General features: G+C 43.5%; 1 protein-coding gene across 6 annotated transcripts in view; it reads left to right on the plus strand.

Annotated features, from left to right (window-relative positions):
- LOC134586623 (apolipoprotein L3-like) overlaps window positions 1–21,377 on the plus strand; it is a 38,697-nt gene extending 17,320 nt beyond the window's left edge. For all 6 annotated transcript variants that reach the window (XM_063442265.1, XM_063442262.1, XM_063442264.1 and 3 more), the window contains one exon: window positions 20,593–21,377. In XM_063442265.1, the coding sequence (XP_063298335.1) occupies window positions 20,593–21,360 (768 nt within the window). In that variant the 3' untranslated portion in view covers window positions 21,361–21,377. The remainder of the gene's footprint in view (window positions 1–20,592) is intronic.
- Window positions 21,378–21,757: the final 380 nt, after the last annotated feature.

Consider the following 21,757-nt stretch of genomic DNA (forward strand, 5'->3'; position numbering starts at 1 on the left):
ATTCTAGTAGAGGCGCAGCATGGCTACGAGTCAGGTATCTGGCGTGGCTCGTGTTACCGTTTATTGTTTTAACACAAAAAGGAAAGTCTCTATAGGTACAGTGTATACCTTGAGTAAATGTTCTTCTGTTCTCGCTTTGGAATCGCAGTGGTTGGATATGAAACACAAAAGCAGAGAAGGGGGGGACCAATAGTGCAAAACCGTATGGTAGAGAGGATCACGAACAACACAGACGTAGAGAAATGCCAACTTACAATTTTTAGAGCTAAGCCCAGCTCTAGGTAAAACAGCTTACAGTGGTATTTGATACTCCCCACATGTAGGATATAACTGGGCAATTGGAGTCTCCACACGATTCTTTAAAACTTCTGAGACAGACGTCAGCATATAAAATATATAAAAGAAAAAAACCCAATGGTGCAATAACTTAGGTAGTACTGCAACAACAGACAACACAGAGGTCCTAAGAGTGCCAACTTACAATTTAGAGAGCTATAACCATCTCTGAGTAAAACAGCATACAGTGGTATTTAAACTCCCCACGTGTAGGATATTCCTCTAGTGATGCTTGTAGTGCCGGTAGTGTTCAGAGCAGCCACACTGCTCTATGAACCAAGCGTAGGTGGAATAATCCCCACCAGGGATTTCTTTTGCAGTACTGGATCTTGTTAAAAATGATGATAAAAAGATCAGCCAGGATAAAACAGCAGCATATAAAGTAAATGAACTACCGTATATACTCGAGTATAAGCCGACCCGAATATAAGCCGAGGCCCCTAATTTTACCCCAAAAAAATGGGAAAACTTATTGACTCGAGTATAAGACTAGGGTGAGAAATGCAGCAGCTACTGGTAAATTTCTAAATAAAGTTAGATCCTAAAAAAATATATTAATTGAATATTTATTTACAGTGTGTGTATAATGAATGCAGTGTGTGTGTATGAATGCAGTGTGTGTGTATGAATGCAGTGTGAGTGTATGAATGCAGTGTGAGTGTATGAATGCAGTGTGTGTGTATGAGTGCAGCGTGTGTATGAGTGCAGTGTGAGTATGAGTGCAGTGTGAGTATGAGTGCAGTGTGAGTGTATGAGTGCAGTGTGAGTGTATGAATGCAGTGTGAGTGTATGAATGCAGTGTGAGTGTATGAGTGCAGCGTGTGTGTATGAGTGCAGCGTGTGTGTATGAGTGCAGCGTGTGTGTGTATGAGCGCAGCGTGTGTGTGTATGAGTGCAGTGTGTGTGTATGAGTGGTGTGTGTGTGTGTGTGTGTGTTGCAGAGCCTTGGTGGGGGGTGGGCAATTTTTTTATTTTTTTTATTATTTTAATTTTTTTTATTATTTATTATTATTTTTATTTATATAATTTAATTATTATTTATTTATTTATTATTATTTATTATTTAATTTTTTTTTTTTATTATTATCTTTTTTTTTCGTCCCCCCTCTCTGCTTGATACATAGCAGGGAGGGGGGCTCTCCTTCCCTGGTGGTCTAGTGGCATTGGCAGTTCAGTGGGGGGGAGAGGGGTGCTGGCAGAGCTGTAACTTACCTGTCCTGCAGCTCCTGTCAGCTCTCTCCTCCTCCGCGCCGTCCGTGCAGCTCCCTCTGTCAGCTCCCAGTGTAAGTTTCGCGAGACCCGCGGCTCTCGCGAGACTTACACTGGGAGCTGACCGAGGTGCTGAACGGACGGCGCGGAGGAGGAGAGAGCTGACAGGAGCTGCAGGACAGGTAAGTAAGATCTCTGCAGCCCCCACAGCCCCATTGTCTGTATTATGGCAATGCAAATTGCCATAATACAGACTCTGACTCGAGTATAAGCCGAGTTGGGGTTTTTTAGCACAAAAAAAAGGTAGTAACAAAATACTTTAATATAAAACAGAGTAAAAAAAAGAGGAAATTCATTGCAAATTAGCTGCCTATATAATGTGAATAGCCAGGATTATTTACTCTACACTTGAAAAAGCCTACTGTTTGGCGAAACGCATTGTGTATTTTTACTCTGTTTTATATTAAAGTATTTTGTTACTACCTTTTACTTTGGGTTAGTTCATTTACTTTATATGCTGCTGTTTTATCCTGGCTGATCTTTTTATCATCATTTTTAACAAGATCCAGTACTGCAAAAGAAATCCCTGGTGGGGATTATTCCACCTACGCTTGGTTCATAGAGCAGTGTGGCTGCTCTGAACACTACCGGCACTACAAGCATCACTAGAGGAATATCCTACACGTGGGGAGTTTAAATACCACTGTATGCTGTTTTACTCAGAGCTGGTTATAGCTCTCTAAATTGTAAGTTGGCACTCTTAGGACCTCTGTGATGTCTGTTGTTGCAGTACTACCGAAGTTATTGCACCATTGGGTTTTTTTCTTTTATATATTTTATATGCTGACGTCTGTCTCAGAAGTTTTAAAGAATCGTGTGGAGACTCCAATTGCCCAGTTATATCCTACATGTGGGGAGTATCAAATACCACTGTAAGCTGTTTTACCTAGAGCTGGGCTTAGCTCTAAAAATTGTAAGTTGGCATTTCTCTACGTCTGTGTTGTTCGTGATCCTCTCTACCATACGGTTTTGCACTATTGGTCCCCCCCTTCTCTGCTTTTGTGTTTCATATCCAACCACTGCGATTCCAAAGCGAGAACAGAAGAACATTTACTCAAGGTCTACACTGTACCTATAGAGACTTTCCTTTTTGTGTTATCGTTTTCGTTTATTTTATCCAGCGCACCCTGTATTTGTTGTTTTTTGTTTTCTCCATTTTCTGAAGGGTTTGAGGGTAGCCCTTCCTTTCAGGTGTGCAGCTTTTTTTCCCCCTTGTGATCAGTACTGTAGCGCTGTTCCCCTCCCACCTTTTCTAACTATAAAAGTAACGTTGGTTATATGCAGGGTAAACATCAGGGATAAACGTCATTTACGAGAAAATACGTTGCTCAGTTGCTTTGGTCCCAAGTGTCTCGAGGGCAGAGTCATACTAGTGTATTTACTTAAGGCAGGCGTGGGGAGTTGCATATAATTATGAAGGAATGGGACTAGTGGTTAAGTGTGGGGGCTGTTAAGCTCGTTCTTCGAGTGTGGCATGAGTATATGTGAAGTCGTGTGAGTTGGAAGAGTCTGTGTTTGTGGGGGTATGTGTCTAGCGTGGGGTGTCTGGGTGTACCGCTTGGCTTCGGTTAGGGTGACTCATGGGTGGTAGGGGGGAAGGGGGCAGGTGACTTAAGTCAAAGTCAGGCTCTAGTAGCGTTGTAGTGGGTAGAGCCAATTCATTATTCCAGAGTGTGATGGTTGTGTGCGAGGAGTTGTGTAAACTACGTGTCGATATTGGGTGATCCACATGCCAGTGTGTCAGTGCTCGTCAACAGTCGAGACCCTATATAGAAGCCTGGTAGAAAGGCACAGGTGTGAGCAACAATATTGTAAGCAGTAGGGGTTATATACATCACATAGTGTCCTGGTATTGGGGTAGACTGGCTGGCAGTCTGCGTCAGGGTCGTATAGGATTCCCCAGGAGCTCGCAGGTGGAGACTTGGTTGGTAAATTGGGTTGTCACGGCCATCCATAGAAATCTTTTCCCCATGTGAAAGTCTCTGGCTGGTTGACCGGCCTGTGGGACCGTCCTCTGAGGGCCGTGTTGATGCCCAGCAAACAATAATACAGTCGTTCGGTAGATGGTTAGCAAAGTCCCGGGAGTTTTAGGGTGCTCGGTATAGGTGAGTGGCTTGATCCGGTAAAGTCAGGCGATGGCGACATCCAGTTGAGTGCGAAGGTGCCTCGTGTCTGTTTAGGTGGTGACCGCGGCATATGTGACTGGCGTGAGGTTCCGAGGTACGAACGGGGCGCTGGCTGCCGGGTTCCAACTGTGATTCGGAGTGGTAGTGACTTTGGGGCCCGCCTGGATAAGTGAGTCCCATGTTAGGCCCAAAGTCTGTAGCAGGTCTGCAGCATCCTGTGGGTCGCGGATTTGGTGGGTTGTTTCCCCACGCTGCACATGGAGCGAGCTGGGGGATCGCCAGCGATATGAAATGTTATGTTGCTGGAGTGTGGTGGTGAGGGGTCGGAGTGACCTTTGCCACGCCAGGGTGCCCCCTGACAGATCCTCGAAGAATGTCAGCTTTGCGCTCTCAAATTGTAAGGGGGTTTTTCCCCGGAGGGCGTTTAGGACCGTTGCCTTGTCTGCTCCGTTTTTAAAGGTAAGTATAGTGTCTCTGGTGGCTGATTTAGGGGCTTTGGTTGGTTTTGGGATCCGGAAGATACTTGTGGGTACGACAGAGACATGGTTACCTGAAGGGAGTATGCTGGTTAGAAGGCGATCAATCTTGCGCGGGACTTCTGTCTCCGGCAGCTCGTCTGGAAGCCCTCTGATCTTAACATTGCATCGCCTTTTCGCGTCCTCCTGGGCATCTAAGCGCCGTTCCAGCAATGCGTGTTTGTGGTGCAGCTCCCTCAGTTCGCCCTGCAGCGTGGCGATAGTGCTCTCGTGCTTTTGGGTGGAGGCCTCTAGCACCGTGATGCGGCCCATCAGGCCTTGTAGTTCGCCCCTTAAGGCCGTGGTATCAGTGAGGATATTGTGTTGTAGATCCGCCAGCAGGGCTTTTAGCACCCCAGTGGTCACGAGCTCGGCATCAGGGTCCTTCCTTGCAGTGCACGGAGTTTGCTTTGGCTTCGGGTCAGGAGTTAGGGAGTAGTCTTCTTCTGCTTCATCGGAATATTCATCCGAGAAGTCCGTGCAGCCTCCGTGGAGCGCCGCCATATTGGCTTCGCTCGGGCCGCGTGTTCGCCTCCACATCTCCCCGATTGTGAGTCCGGGGCTGTCATTTCTGTCGCCTTCTTTTTGTGTTTGCGTCAAATTTGTCATGTGGGATACCTGCGTGCAGGCTGCGGTCAGCAGTGGTAAGTTTTTGTCGCTTTAAGTGTGGTTTTTCGAGTTCAGCACGGAGCTCCTGAGTTGTGCGACCGTTCACCTCGATCCGTCCGTAAGCCCTCAGTCGTTTGCATTTCTATTTTCATCTTCTTCATTATTAGACCTCTAATTCTAACCAAGTTGTATGCATCTGTCAAATCTAATTTAGTGAACCATTTAGATTATTTCTTCTGATCAAACTGCTCTGTGATGAGTGGAATAGAATACACAATTTTAATGGTGATTTTGTTGAGACCTCTATAATCAATGCAGGGTCTCAAATCACCCCTTTGGTAGGTACCTGTCCCCATATAGGAATGCCAAGGTGACATGAGGTTAACTATGTGAGCCCAAGTGCAGTCCTTGAAGGCCGCTGCTTTCTGCCAGTCCTGCGAGATCTTTTGAAGCGAGTCCCATGGAGTCGGTTCTTCAGTCTCCGTGTCTATGCACCAGAGGGGGAGAAGCTTGCGCCCATCTTCAGTTGTAGTAATAGTCTTGTCAACATTCTGTTTTATTCTGAATTTTACTGGAAAACCCTTCTAGTATGGGACTCCTTCTCTGCGTAGAAATTAGGTGATCTGAGCTAAGTCCTTACGTTTCAGCATTGAGCCGATAGATCAGTAAAAAAGCTTAATATCCACATAACGATACTGCTAAAGAACCTGAGACATTGGAAGCTCTCATGATTCTGTCTTTCGTAGTGAAATATTGTAACTTAGATATTACGTCCCATGGGACAGATTTTGGTTTTCCGTTTGGGAAGGTGTGTTATGTCTAGAAACAAGTCTTTGTCACAGGCCTCTGGCAGCAGTTCCTGCAAAAGTTGTTGGACATAGGAAGGCACGTAGGAGGGCCCAATCTCCTCAGGGACCCCCCTAATCCTAATGTTAATCTATTGTCCTCATAGTCTGCTACCTTCTCCTCCAAGGCCTGCAGCTTTGGTTTAATAGAGGTGTTGGCATTTGCTAGCATATTATGTGCTTCAATGAGCTCTTCAGTCTTATCCTCCGGGTGTGACGTGTGAGGTGCAATCGCCAATAGCTTGAATGTCGGCCCTAATATCTTTTGCTCCTTGATCCGAGCATGTGGTCGGGGAGTAAGGGTTGTTGACGCCATTTTGGGCCTTGCTCACCGTTAGTGATATAGTTGAAACTCAAAGTCCTGCTGTTTTGGCCTTTATTTTTTCCTCTCGTCGTCACGTTAGTGTAGGCAGCAATGTACTATTCAGAGTACTGTTTTTGTCAAAAAAATGTGACATGTAACATGCTGTTGTCACTCAGCTTGCCAGGAAGCTACAGCTATGCACATCCGTTCACATGGAAGCTCAGGCCATGCCCCCAAGTGTCTCGCTTTTAAGGATGGGAATAGGCAGTTTCTAAATTTTTCAGCGGCCCCAGAATCAGCTAAAACATTAGCACGACACAAGACAGAATTCCATTCTAAAATCATAGGAACTACAATGTCCTAGTGAGGCAATTAAGGGGACAAGGCAAACATACCCAAGACTGTTCCTGTAATTGACCTTAGGTGCAAGAGTACCCTGGCCAAGAGATTAATTCAAGCCAAAGCTTTTCCCTCCAACAAATTCATAATAATGCTTATCTTGGCTCTATCAGAAGGAAATGTCTAGGTCTGCCTTCCCGAAAAACAAGGAAGCTGGCAGCACCCTCCACACTGATGTAGTTGCCGTGGTCAGAGACTGTAAGATCTACTCAAATCTCGCCTGAGTGAATGAGTTGCTAATTGCATTGAACTGATGCTAGCTTGCCTGCGTGATCCTGGAATTAATGGCAAAATTGCACTTTGATCCAGCAATCTTTAGGGATACACTTGATAGGATTTGTGATTTACAGAGAAAGAGAGGCATGCTGATTGATGGAGATTTAGCTTAACATGTCATTGTCTGCTACTCCCAAAAGCTGGAGTAGCACAACCCCAACATAGCAGAGTGGGGCATCTGTACTTTGGACAACAGTGCTTGGCAGTTTGGTGGGATAAAGTGAAGCATCAAGCAGCCAAAAGGAGATTATGAGATTATCAGTGCCTCTGAAATGATCACAACCTAGTTGTCTGAACATCCTTTACCTTATACTGTTTATCCTCTACTATTATTACTACTACTACTACTATTGCTACTAGGATGAGAAGAAGAGGCTCTCTGCATTTTTGCTCAACAGCTTGTCCACACTCCACTGTCCAAAGTGAACAAGTGTTTTCTGTTACATGGAACCTTCTGAATCCACAATTGCTCACAAATGTCTCTGCAACTGATGTTGCAAATAGCTTTCCTCAAGTTCAATCTTCACAAGTTGGGTTATCTTGCTCTTTAATTGAAAACTTGAAGCATCATCACCTGCTAGCTGAGATCCAATTTGCCACTCACCTCTCTCTTCAAAGTTGTTTCTAAATTTGTAAAAGTAAAATCTTGAGGGTAATTAAAAATATATATAACTAAATGACTCCTGCTGTTGCTCCCCTTTTTTTTAAATGCCTTTCATTGTAGTGGTTCTGTCCTGCCTGGATATGTGACCAATCCTATTACCTCCACAGATGCAGTTGGTAAGGTAAAAGCATATAGGCACATCATTTTATTGCATTTATTTGCAGTTCCATATACTGTATTTCTTTTCTTTTTTTTTCTTTTTTTTAAATTCTTTATTTTTGCAGTGCATATGGTGGTAACATTCAGGCACGTGGTACCCCAAAGGCAATCCGCATGCATATTTCTGATATAGATTCTTTTAAGCAAACAAATAAGTTTGAATGACTATCTGTTCCTGTCCAAATTTGAGATGATTAAATTGCGTATACGCAGAAGTAAATTCACACTGACACACGGAGTTCCGGTTAAAAGAACTTCGAGAAAATTTAATGGCATCTGGTTCAAAAGCGGGCTCGCAGACCCTTATAAGAGCAATATTACATCATCATAGAATATCAAGATAACAACAAATAAACATTATTAATTGGATTAGGTGTTAAGTGGTTAAGTCAATACCCTCCCATCAATATTATTAATTGGTTTAGCTGTTAAGTGGCTAGTTGGGCATCCTCCCATCATGGGATGTCGTCATCTTTGACACGGGAGTGGACATAAGATACAAGCGCCATTGTTGTTTAGCACGAGGCTCGCTCGATGGGAGGGGGGATCTGGCAGCCAGCCATTTTGAGTACTTGGCACCATTTAGCTTCAAGGTTAGTTTCTCAAGCTTTAGTGAATAGACATTTTATTAGTACAGTTCTCATGATCTAACTATGGCATACAATGTTTCATACTACAGGAACTTGACTGTTCCGGTGCTGCTCATAACCTTCTAGAAAAGCATTTCCTTCTAATATTCTAAATACTGTTAGGAAAAAGAATAATAGTCAATCAATAATAGGTAATTTAATAATTCTACAACAGTCCCCCCTATAATGATGTCACTAAAAGATAAACTATATATGTTAGTTCCAGAAGACATGTTAGCCCAAAGGCACAAAACCCTATGAAGTAACGGTTCCTAAAGTCTTTTTTAGTTCTTCAGAGGGACATCATAAAATAGACAAGCTTACATTACCATATGGACCTGTGTTATCTGGAATATAGGCACAACAAGTCATGGTGACAGGTAGTATTTTACATACACCCCCCTTCTCAGCTAGAATCATGTCTAAGGCCATTCTGTTCTGGAAGGTCATCTGGGATGTGGCCTGCAACTGTTCGGCCAAGCCCTGGAGGGCATCTCTGGTGTAGTTGACAAAACGTTGTTGGTTGCAATAGATATAATAAATGCAAATCAAAATATTATTAGCAGTGACGGTTGGGAAAATGGACTCAAACTTTTCTTTAACTGCAAAATCATCTGGTACCCCCCTTGGCACACCTATGGCATCAATATATATGTATATATGTGTCAAACTTCCCTTTAGAGGGGTTCTCCTTTTTTTGTTCTGAAGCATGAATGTGGTGTGTCAAGAGTACCTTGTCATGTATTATGTGTATGGACATAATAACCTTGGCTAGGGCACATTTACTTATTCATCATAGTATTAAACCTGTCCCACGCTACATCAGTGTAGGTGGACTCGGATCATTTAGTCAATATTAATATCACCACAAACTGAGTATGGGCAGATAATCCTGAAGAAGCTTGGCGTTTGAATCTCTTTAGCTTCACGAGGTCTCCTTTTGGGGTCCTCGGCTTTCCATCGATGGCAGGTGGTCAGGCATTATTATGGCCATCAAACACCTACTTGTTGATATCTTTTTGTCTTCTAACAAGTAATTTTTTTCTTTAGAGTCAAAGGTTTGTCAAGATTAACAAATGTTACTTCCCATGTTGCAGAGAGAGTCTTGAATCTGGAACAGTGGATCCACTGAGTGATCTCTGCGACTTTCACAATGCACTATTGGGTATATGGTCTTGGTTGTCACATTGATGACCGACTAGGCCTCTGGCCATCCTGGCAAAATGTCTATTATAACTAGTGCATATTTGAACCGGCAGCTCTTTGGCACCTGGATATAGTCACTTGGATTCTTGAAAGGGATAGTGAGAGTTAGCTAGATGCTTAGGATTCTCCTCCTCTTCTGCCTGAGCTGTCCTTGGCACAAATGATACAGGATCGGCAGTAACTGTTGATTAGAGGAGTAATTATAGGTGCTTCAGAGTATTTAGAGATCAAAGAGTTCATGAGGGTCTTGGATAGGTATAAAACTCCATGGGCCCACTGCCCAGTACATGTTTTTGGGTAAACAGAACTTGAGAGTGTTGGAGTACAGCCCGTCTTCAAGGGTTGCCCCTTTCTGTTTTCCAGCTTTGCATTTCTTCAGGGTCAGCAGCTGCTTGTCATTCTTTCAGGAGCTTGAGATCTGTGGATAGGATCTACATGGTGAGTATAGAGGTTTCTTCAGCGGACACCCTTCTGTCCACTTCCCTTGGTGCACTTGTGGCTTGGTTGGCAGCTTGGTCAGCTGAGTGGTGCTTCATCTAAATTCAGTTATCCGTGGGCCTTTACCTTCAGTATGGCCACTTCTTCAGCAGGAGTAGGGCATCCACCAACTTCTTAATAGCCGTGCTATGCTTAACTGGCGTGCCAGTCGCTGTGTGAAATCTTCTTGTCTTCCAGTTTGACATTTTGTATGCCACTGAGAAGGCTGTCAATTTGGCGTCTTGAGCAGATGTGGGTGAGGAAAGTGAAGATGTTTGACGTACCTGATCTTCTGTGGCAACAGCAAATCCAGTATGGTACCTTTCCTCTTCATCCGCAAACAGAGTGGAGTCAGGATCTGGCAAAGCTACTGCATGCCCTGTTGAGAGGTGTCTTGTTTCTTCTTTCATCTGTTCAAAGCAACCATGAGGAGCAGTAGAAGAGGTATCCTCACCTATTTCTGTGTGAGATTGGGGGTATTTGTCTTTCTATTTACAGTTCTCTTGCTGACCCCCCTCTGTAGAGAGCTGATATCGATTTTTAGTGTTTCATGTTTTTGTTCTAATGAGTCAGGTTCCTTTCATGAGATTTCTGGGGACTTAGTGAAGAAAAACATGAGGGACAGCCACCTCCCAGTGATGATACATGTGTCTTACTTCCATGGGTATCTGGATCAGGACCGCACTATTTCCTTGAGAGTGCCCAAAACAGGTCTTTCATGATGAAGTGTACCTCCACCAGTCTGAATACATTTTCGTAGTGTGGTATTCCCCCCTGGGAAGTGGCAAAAGAGTGGCCGGAGTAACATTTCTTCAAAATATGATGTTGTCAGGTAGAGGCAGAGTTGTCTGTGGGCGGAAATGTCTTAGAGAAGTAAGGTGCTTTGGCTGGATACAGTAGGGAATAGAATTAATATCATGAGGAGCAAGAATTATTGGTTGAGGCAGGGTAGGCGTGATTGGGGTCGGGGGTGTGGCAATGGAAGTTACATGGGAAGTGGCTGAATAGGGCGGAGTTGCGGGGCACGGGTAGGGCGGAGGAGATGGGTAGGGATTAAGAAGGGAGGAAGCATATAAAGGATAGATATGGTGGTGGGGAGATGGAGGAATGAGTAGCGGGTGGAGTAGGAGGGGAAAAAGGTGGGGTATGAAGGTCATGTGATGAGGGAGGAGGAGGAGAAGGTGGAGTAGGAAGGACAGGAGGAGTAGGAGAAGGTGGAGTAGGAAGGATGGGAGGAGTAGGAGGAGAAGAAGGTGGAGTAGGAAGGACGGGAGGAGTAGGAGGAGGAGAAGGTGGAGTAGGAAGGACGGGAGGAGTAGGAGGAGGAGAAGGCAGAGTAGGAAGGACGGGAGGAGTAGGAGGAGCTGAAGGTGGAGTAGGAAGGACGGAAGGAGTAGGAGGAGGAGAAGGTGGAGTAGGAAGGACAGGAGATGAAGGGGGAGGAGGGATCGGTGGAAGGAGTAAGAGGAGGTGGGCAGGTAAGGGAGCAGACAGGTGATGAAGCAGTGGAGGTGGGCAGGGTTGTGGATGGGTTTGAAGGGAGGAAAAGTGGACGGGAGAACTGGATTAGAGGGGGAGGGTGGTAAAGGGGAGGATGAGGGTGATGAGATCTATAGAACTGATGGGGGGGAAGAATAAGGATCCATCAGCATTCAAGACCAGGTAGAAGGCCGCAAATAGCCCATTTACAACAACTATTAACTGACCCTATGCTTTCCCTATAGAAAAATAATAAAAGGCTAACATGCTCATCTGTCAGAACAGGCCTCGAACGCTTCACTCCGTGGGTATCCCGCAGGGGCTAGCCCACTACATCTCCAACACCAGACTTGTGCCCGTGGAGACAGACGCTATCCCTGACTCTCCGTTCTTTCTTTTATTTATTTATTTCTAACATCTCAAAATATAATTCTTACATACATCACAAATATACATTATCACAATTTTATGTCTCGCAAAAGGGATAAAACTTATTCTACTCTTCACTGATAATGTATTAAAACATACAAAATAGACAAATAATATTGTTTTCTGCGAAATAAATGAAAGAGATAATGGAGATTTTGTTAAGCTTTATAAATAGCTATACATTAATTCACCTTTCTTGTTTTCCAGTTTCTGGCTGTTAATGACAATGTACAATGTAATAGAGCAGCAGGAAATGCTAGCAGAATGCTTGGTTGTATAGGGAGAGGTATTAGCAGTAGGAAGAGGGAAGTGCTCATGCCATTGTACAGAACACTGGTGAGACCTCACTTGGAGTACTGTATACAGTACTGGAGACCATATCTTCAGAAGGATATTGATACCTTAGAGAGAGTTCAAAGAAGGGCTACTAAACTTGTTCATGGATTGTAGGATAAAACTTACCAGGAAAGGTTAAAGGATCTTAACATGTATAGCTTGGTGGAAAGACGAGACAGGGGGAATATGATAGAAACATTTAAATTCATAAAGAGGGAATCAACACGGTAAAGGCGGAGACTATATTTAAAAGAAGAAAAACTACCACAACAAGAGGACATAGTCTTAAATTAGAGGGACAAAGGTTTAAAAATAATATCAGGAAGTATTACTTTACTGAGAGGGTAGTGGATGCATGGAATAGCCTTCCAGCTGAAGTGGTAGAGGTTAACACAGTAAAGGAGTTTAAGCATGCGTGGGATAGGCATAAGGCTATCCTAACTATAAGATAATGCCAGGGACTAATGAAAGTATTTAGAATACTGGGCAGACTAGATGGGCCGAATGGTTCTTATCTGCCGTCACATTCTATGTTTCTATGTAATGCACTTGCTGCTAGTAACAGATCTGGAATCAATACACTATAATGCCCAAAGTCTCGACTTATATGTATATGCAATAATAAAATATCTGGGCTTACATCAAAAATTATGTTAGTCAGTCTTTAATCTTGGAGGCTATCATTATCCAATAAAGACAGATTGGAGCACACTCCCACCTTATCCATTTGTTAATAGTTAGGCTTATAATGTTTTCTGGTTCCTTTTTTAATTAGATCAAAACATTTTGATACCAATCTTTAATTGTATTACCATTAAATTAAATTATTGAAACTCTCTAATTTTTCCCTTTAGTAATTATAACTTTCCTGTTCATAATATGTGGGATTCAAGGAGAACAGCATGTCTTAAGATAGGATGAGCATGATAGGAGTAGGTCTTATGATCGAGGCAGCCATGACAGGGGCAGGGAAGGAAATGATGACAGGATATAAGGGCGGAAATTACTTCACTGATATGGTAAGGGCAGAAGTGACATCAGTGGTATGGTAATTAGGTGGAGGTCACGGGACTGGCTGTGCCAACCTCCTCTTGTACTAGGCTGTACTTTCAACATTACACTATATTATAGCTAATAAAATAAATCAGAGAAGCAACATTCTGTTCTGCAAAAATGGAATACTAAACTATAAACAAACCTGGCAGGTTAAATAAGACAGTTGAAAACAACATGCATCTAACAGCCCGTAAAGCTGTCTCTATACTTTAAAATAACATGATGCAAAATAAACTCACGGAATTCAACCAATTTCCCTTATCATCCACCAGCCATTAATCACTTAACACGTCCAAATATTCCTCTATTATTGTAGCAGATTCATTTTCCTAACCTCCGTAATCATATACACCAGTCTTTACTTTGCACCGCGAAAGAAAATACAGCCTCAGAAAGGTGTAATGCATTCTTGTGAGCTAGTCTCCCCCACGATCCTCACTGCCTTATCACAAAACACAATATATATATATAAAGCGCTACGGAATCTGTTGGCGTCATATAAATGGCAACAACAATAACAATATACAAACCCTAGAAACCTCTTATACGACACATCACTCCTTAACCATCCTATCAACTCCTATGTAAATAACAAAATACACAATTAGAATATTTTCTAGCAAAAATTCCAGTGCTAACTCTTATCAGTAGCTTCTGAATAACTTTCACTGAAGAGACAGACCTGAATCACAAGCATGTCACCCCCCTCCCTCCTCCCCCCCTCGCGTCTCACAGAAGGCAAGGAGGGAGGGGTGGGGGGAAGAGGGGGAGAGGAACAAGAGAGAGACTGCAAGCATGAATTTTTAACCATGTCACTGCTGAACGGTAACAAAACAGAAGGACAATTCCATTACAATTATTGCACGCAAAGAGACACAAAAACACAACATTTACCCATACTATAGCAGAAAGTAATATGGCCATGTACATATTAGGATAATGCGCATATAAACAGTAAAACACAGCAAATAACTTCCTGATCCAGTCAGGTCAATCATAATATAGTAATAATCTCAGTGAAACTCAATACAAAACCCAACCCTCTACTAGGGTGGTCCTCTGCCATCTAATGGCTAACACAAAATACAAAAACCCCACAGCATTTAAGATTGGGGTAGGGTGGGGACCAGGGATGGTGACCGAGGTAAGCTACATTTCGGTCATTACTGACGGGATGATGGGAGTGGTCACCTCCTGGACGCCATGACAGGGCGCTGGCTGGGAGAGCTTCCCAGTAACACAATTATTATGATATACATACAATCTTAAACCTTTGTGATCAATTTCTTCCTCAACCCAACCTTCCTGCTGAATAGCTCTTGCTACTCTGTACCAGGCTTCTGCTGTACGAAGCAAATCATTATCTGTAAGCTTGCCTCTCTTCTCTGTCAGTAATCTGCGCCAGCTCTCTGGCTGTAATCTACCACAGGAAGGTACAGCAATTCCACACACTTTAGCAATCTTTTCAACTCTCTTAACCATCTCTCCACCCTCTCTGTCTTCAACTAGATCACACGCTAACCAGCCCTTACTGGGCTTATCTAACCCCTGACCCATTCCCCCTATAAAAGGCGTCCCAGATATGGAGGAAGATAGGGAAACAGAGTGTCTACAATGCTCGACTGCTACGTAAGGGTGGGTCCCTACGTACGTCTTCCCAAAACGTAGACTAGTCACTTATTCCGCCTACCCGAGATAGCCACGGATTGGAGCGAGGTGAGAAGTGTGTGACCAATCACTTCTCTCACAAAGAGAAATAGGAGGGGAAAGTGTATATAACACAGGAAGTAGAGTAAAAGTAAAAAGTGAAAGTAGAGATAGACACAGGAGTTTGAATGACTCCCAATTAAGACAACATTTCAATTAAAAATACAGTGCATGCATCACAGTTCAAATAAATTCAACAGTAATCCCTTTCCTTTACTCATGTGGCCAAAGCCACCTCCCTCAACCTCGTAGTGTCCCCGCTCGGAGAACGACTTCCTCAAGTCTCACTACCAGCGGCGACGGAAAACAGCTAACACCGGCCCGAGTTCCGTATGCCTCCCCCGTTACAGTGGTCCGGTACCCGTGACCACCACTTCCCTCACTCCCGTAGTGCCCCTACGGACCCACCCGTAAGTCTCACTACCACGTGGTGATGGAGACAGCAATGCCTGCCCGAATCCACGCGCCACAAATAAAATTGGAATGCCACCAGCCTCAGCGCTCGAGGCTGGAGGGTACCACCTCTCTGCAAGCAGAGCAATGTGCACAATGAGGCTAGCTAGGCTATCAAAGTGACACCAAAGGAACCCTCAGGAAGCTATGAGTCTACAAAAACCTCCACAGATTCCTCCCCCCCTTTTTCCTTACTGCCGCAGCTACCCGGCACCTAAAAGAGGTAAACAGGCAAAAGAAGACCCCCAGGAAAACTTCCACAGGTCCACCCCCCTTTTTCCTTACAGCCACAGCCACGTGGCTCCTAAAAGGGAATAGAAGACAGGCAATAGAGGACCCCCAGGAAAACTTCCACAGGTCCACCCCCCTTTTTCCTTACAGCCACAGCCACGTGGCTCCTAAAAGGGGTAAACAGGCATTAGAGGACCCCCAGGAAAACTTCCACAGGTCCACCCCCCTTTTTCCTTACAGCCACAGCCACGTGGCTCCTAAAAGGGGTAAACAGGCATTCACTCTACCCGGGCACTAAGCTAAAAACAAAACAAGGCAAACACACCCAGGCAACAGATAGTCAACATGCAGGTAAAATAGGTATTAACAAATAAGGTATAGGTTCTCTGGGCAAGATATTACCTGTCTTTGATGTCCTCTTGGCAGCCAATCACAGACACTGGGACAGGTAAATCACAGGGAAAAGGAACATACCGGCCAGGCCAGGTGCTGCAGCAAACTCTACCGTGTATTCAGAGGTGATCAATCTCCTTCCTTCCCCCAGGATTCATCCACCCAGCGTCTTCTTGGACGGCTGCCAGATAGGTCATAACCCAGAGCTCCACGTTGGATGCGCCAAATTGATATAGATTATTTTAAGCAAACAAATAAGTTTGAATGACTATCTGTTCCTGTCCAAATTTGAGATGATTAAATTGCGTATATGCAGAAGTAAATTCACACTGACACACGGAGTTCAGGTTAAAAGAACTTCGAGAAAATTTAATGGCATCTGGTTCAAAAGCGGGCTCGCAGACCCTTATAAGAGCAATATTACATCATCATAGAATATCAAGATAACAACAAATAAACATTATTAATTGGATTAGGTGTTAAGTGGTTAAGTCAATACCCTCCCATCAATATTATTAATTGGTTTAGCTGTTAAGTGGCTAGTTGGGCATCCTCCCATCATGGGATGTCGTCATCTTTGACACGGGAGTGGACATAAGATACAAGCGCCATTGTTGTTTAGCACGAGGCTCGCTCGATGGGAGGGGGGATCTGGCAGACAGCCATTTTGAGTACTTGGCACCATTTAGCTTCAAGGTTAGTTTCTCAAGCTTTAGTGAATAGACATTTTATTAGTACAGTTCTCGTGATCTAACTATGGCATACAATGTTTCATACTACAGGAACTTGACTGTTCCGGTGCTGCTCATAACCTTCTAGAAAAGCATTTCCTAAATACTGTTAGGAAAAAGAATAATAGTCAATCAATAATAGGTAATTTAATAATTCTACAACATTTCAAAACAGAGAGTGTATAACATGGAAAGCATTAGGGTATGGTAGTACAATGCACTATTTTTATATTTATGAACAGGCTTAAATCATGCTATTTAGGCATATTGTAGATTATAAGATAGCTTTTCAATAGTGTTATGAACAGGCTTGTGGTATCTAATGAGATTCCTTAGTATATGTATGATACAAGAGAATATTACACGGTAGTAGCTTATGTTAACTAGGCTGGTTACAAGATTTTAAAAGGTATCCTGCATGGCTGTTCTTCAGTATGGGCAAATGCATGACACAGTTAAATCATTCTAGCATAGTGCAGGTATATAAAGAATATATTATGAGAGTTGCTTTTAAGGTGGCCAATACAGTGATACCAGTAAAGCAAACCCATGGTCTGTCCCAAAGTGTCACGGAGTGTGTAAAAATAAAGGCATGTAAAGAGAACATCAATTATGGCATAACAAGAAAATAAATTGGATTAGCGGCATCATCAGCGCTGGTATGGAGGTGCAGCACCAGGAGACATGTCCCAGATTTTACGGGTGCCGCTCCCAGGGTGGTATGGTGAAATCAGCCAATGCCTCGGCTCAATGTTTTGGGAGAGTCTCTGGGTGTCGATACTTGGGGTAGGTGTGCCGGTTTGTTTCCTCTCTCCCTCCATTTCTCTTGGGGGGCCCCTGTTCGGGATCTGTGGAGCCTGGCTATGGGATGCTTCAGGTCCCTCTCCGCTGAAATGCTGCGGGGGCCCGGAGTGGTCTGCTTCTGGGCACGGGTGTTGCGACTCTGTCGTCGTGGGGCATGCTTTGCGGCTGTTACCGGAGCGGCCTTTTGTCTTGGCTGAGGGTGCCCTGGTGCTTTGGAGGGTGCTTTACCCATGGGAGACCCAGGCGTTTTGCGGTTCCCGTCGCTTTGCCTCCTCCTTTGTTGTTGGGGGTGTGAGTGCTGCTTTCGAGCCTCTATCTTCTGCCAGAATTGTTCAAACAGTTTGTCAAGGCGTTGTAGCTTTACCCCGGTCGATCATCCGCCAGTTTATGCAGTTCACGCCCCTGTTCAGGGAGCACGTCCGCCATCTTTGTTTCATGCTTTTGGCTGTCTTCAACCATTGCATTCAGTGTAGGCTTAAGGTACACGCTTGTGTGGACCAGGATAACCCCCTCTGGTCCTGGGAGGGGGGTTGGTAGGCCCGATGCTTTGGGTGCCGCTTGTTTTGGAGGGTCGGGAGAGCGTCCGTCTCTCCCATCCACCATGCGTTGTGGGCCCCAAGTTCCCGGTCCGGATTCCCAGCGTGTTTGCAGGCTTGCGAGGTGTCCTTCTGTACCCCTGCTTTTACAGTGCCAGTTGCGGTGGGTTGATGGACCGATTCGGGTAAGTTTTCCTCAGTTTGCCGCTGAAAATCGGGCCCAGGCTCGGGAGCTCACAGAAAGCGTGTCTGCTCAGCTCCCCGGTCAGGCCCCGCCCTCCTACTGTATTTCTATCTCATGAAGTTTATATCTTTGCTACAAAGTACAACATCTGGTATATACTTCACTTTTTTCTGTCTCTAACAGATTTAAAGACGTATACACCATATAAAACTGTGACAACATCTATTACATTATACTATAGGAAACAGTTCCTTATACTGTTTTTCTATATCCTATATATGGTCTAAATCTTTCTGCACAAAGTATAGTATTTGGTGTGTATTAAACTGACTCTGTCTCTATCAGATTTAAAGATATACACTGTTACGGACCGTATCAGCAGACAAGGGGTTAAAATCGTTTGGGCGATATGCCCCTTTCTGAGAGACAGGCACAGCTACTGCAGAACACCAAACTCCCGAACTGGATACAAAATAGCACTGCAAACTGGAACCTCATGAATAGCTGCTAGCAGACGAACGGGAAAAGCATACATCAGCTTACACTCCTGGCAATCAGTCTCTAACAGCATACAGTGAATCCCCCCCAAGAACGAGACAAGGCTCCGTGTTGAGGGTCAAGCAGTGGTCTCTACTGTAATGGCCACACACTGGCTTTTATGCAAGTCCACATGCAAGGGGACATCCCACAGGGTGGGGCACGGTACAACCAATCATTTACAGGAGAACCGTAAAACACACCCAGCACAAACAGACAATCTATCCCCTCTGGCCTGGAGATAATTGGGAAGGAATCCAATTATCTCCAAGGACAGAGGCAAACTCCATTACACACATGGCAGACAAATGACAATAAAAGACAGAAAAATACATACTGGTACATTTAGTACATAAAACATTTACATTCCACATATCCCCAGATAGCTTAGATCTGAGCACACATTATTACCGAATGGTGCTCAGATCATATACATCCAGTTCAATCGCCATGGAGCCAAAGTCTTTCATAGAGTCTTTCAGTATACGGCTGGGCTCCATGGCATAGCTATCTGGGGTAGCATGGCTTTAACAGTCCGCAGAAAGGCACAAATAAACCTTTCTGCAGGTAAAATAAAAGTTTAAAATGCAGGACCATAGTCTAAAGGGAGCAGGCGAGCAACCAGGCCTCTCCAGTGGACAGTGGCGAGGTTGGTTCCGCCACATACACCCCATATATATAATAGTGCCGTGATTTATCCCGGATTACCAGATTTATCTTCATCTGAATATATAAATAGCCTTTCCTAGTGAATTAGCTCCTGGACTCATTGCACTTGACTTCAGGTGTCAATCACTTTACTATTATTCTTTAGACAGATATTTGGTGAAATTTCTGCCTGTATCCAGTTTGAGCTATTCACTGTAAGTCAGACTACCTCATTCCTGTGTGTTGCAGTAGGCATACCAGATCAACTTGGGTGTACATATAGTCTGTTTGTGGCTGATGTCTGTATTAATGCTGATGGTTTGCGTGTGATTATGATTGCATTTTGTTTCTTCTTTGTATAATTATTACCTCATCTTTCCTATTTTATTTCTCCCTATCTACGTTTTCTAATTTTAGCCAATTAACATACACTCCTGTTTATACCCACTATCTCCAGACTTGTGTACAAACCCAAATTCTCATTTGTCTCAATTCGGGTTTGTGTTTTGGCCTATTTACATTCAATTGTGCTTCTGCTCTCTCAGTCCTCACTTTTATTTTTTACCCATAACCCCCACTGATTCCTAACCTTTCGATTGTGTTAATGTCCTTAACACCCACTAGTGATCCTCCTTTCTCCTCAACATGTGGATATACGTGTATACATGTGTCTCTCTCTAGTAGCTAGTTTTTATTTACTCCTTTATAAAATATTACAAGAGCATATGTTGTAAGTTGTAATTAAAGGGTTAAAAAATTGGTTTTGGTTAGCTTAACCCTTTCTGAGGTGGTTTTCCCCCAAACTTAAAAAAAATGAATAAATAAAAGATATGCTGAAACTTACCACAATTCCATAACCAAGTCTAAGTTCTCCCTTTAGCCCGATCCTTCTTAGTTGACATCACTTACCGTTGCTGCAGGGGAAGGGAAGCCAGGGAAGACAGACTGAAAATAGGACTGGGAGGGGGACATGCTGCTAATGGCTGTATGTTGACAGCATGCCGTATGTGTTGGCATCAGATGCAAATTTTGCATAGAACTGACTAAGTTCCAGGCTGGCTAATGACACTGTCAGAGGTAATGTTACATGGTTAAGCTCTGTATATGCAGCATTTCACTTTGAAACCAAATCACTGAAGTGGCCATGGTGCTTGGAGTAACCCTTTAAGATGAACAGAAAATTTGTGTGATAACTTTCCAATCTTACGGTATTTTTTTATATATATATATATATATATATTTTTCTTGTTACAGGTCAAGAAGCGACTTGAAGAGTTTGATAACCTACAGCATACAGTCATACAAACGTTTGAGAAATGTATAAATGAATTGTGCAGCATCGCAGCTGATATTGACCATTTCCATAAAGGAGCCGTTACAGCCAACATCGTTGGGAGCTCTGTGGGAATAGCCGGGGGTGTTGCTGCCATTGCAGGGCTTGCTTTGGCTCCTTTTACTTTTGGAGCATCATTAACCGTCTCTGCTATCGGTGTGGGAGCGGCTACTGCTGGAGGAGTAACTGGGGCTATAGCATCAATTGCTGATAATGTTCACACTAAAAACAAATGCAAGGAGGTAGAAAGGATTTTAGAGTATGTTAATGAAGAGAAAGAGAAGATGCAAGAGATGCTAAAAGAGATTGATGCCTTAATTACAGATATGAAGTCTTTATTAGGTGTGGATAATGTTGATCTGGCTAGACTGAGTGGAAGAGGGGTGTATACAGTGGCAGAGGTGGCCCGGGTTATTCAGCTGGTGAAGTTATCAACTACTGCAGCTCAAGGGGCCAGTTTAGTAGCACGTGGGGCCCGTGTAGCAGCGGCCGTGTCAGGGATTTTTGCTGCACTTTTTCTAGTTGTCGACATTGCGAATGTTGTAAACAGTGCAAAGGAACTGGGCAAAGGAGCAAAGTCTGAGGAGGCAAAAAAGATACGAGAAGTTGCTGATGAGCTAGAAAAGGAAATTCACAATTTGAAATCTAAAGAAGCAGAGTTTAGAAATTGCAAAACTCTACTGTTTTAATTCTTGGATCATATTTTATTCTAATTCCAAATCCTGAGCAACAGCTGATGTCTAAAATTATTGATTATTTTGATTAAAAACTAAACCTGATTGATTAACAGTTAAAAATGTATTAATAGCATTAATAGTTTTGTGAAGAATCTTAGTAGTTAGTAATGATCCTTTATAATAGTACCAAGACAAATCTCATAGATATTCTCCGCAGCTAGCTGTTGTTGACCTCCCAATAGCAAATCTAAGGGAAGTGAACTCTATGCTGGAATATTTTTAGGATTCCTGTAGATCAATATTCTATTACAGGTGGCTCTGAGATATCTTTTCTTGGCACCCTAGTATAAGACTGCATAGAATTTGGCGCACACTGCAAATTAAATTACGGCGCACACATAAAAATACA

The sequence above is a fragment of the Pelobates fuscus genome, chromosome 2, assembly GCF_036172605.1.
Source record: "Pelobates fuscus isolate aPelFus1 chromosome 2, aPelFus1.pri, whole genome shotgun sequence".
Classification (NCBI taxonomy): domain Eukaryota; kingdom Metazoa; phylum Chordata; class Amphibia; order Anura; family Pelobatidae; genus Pelobates; species Pelobates fuscus.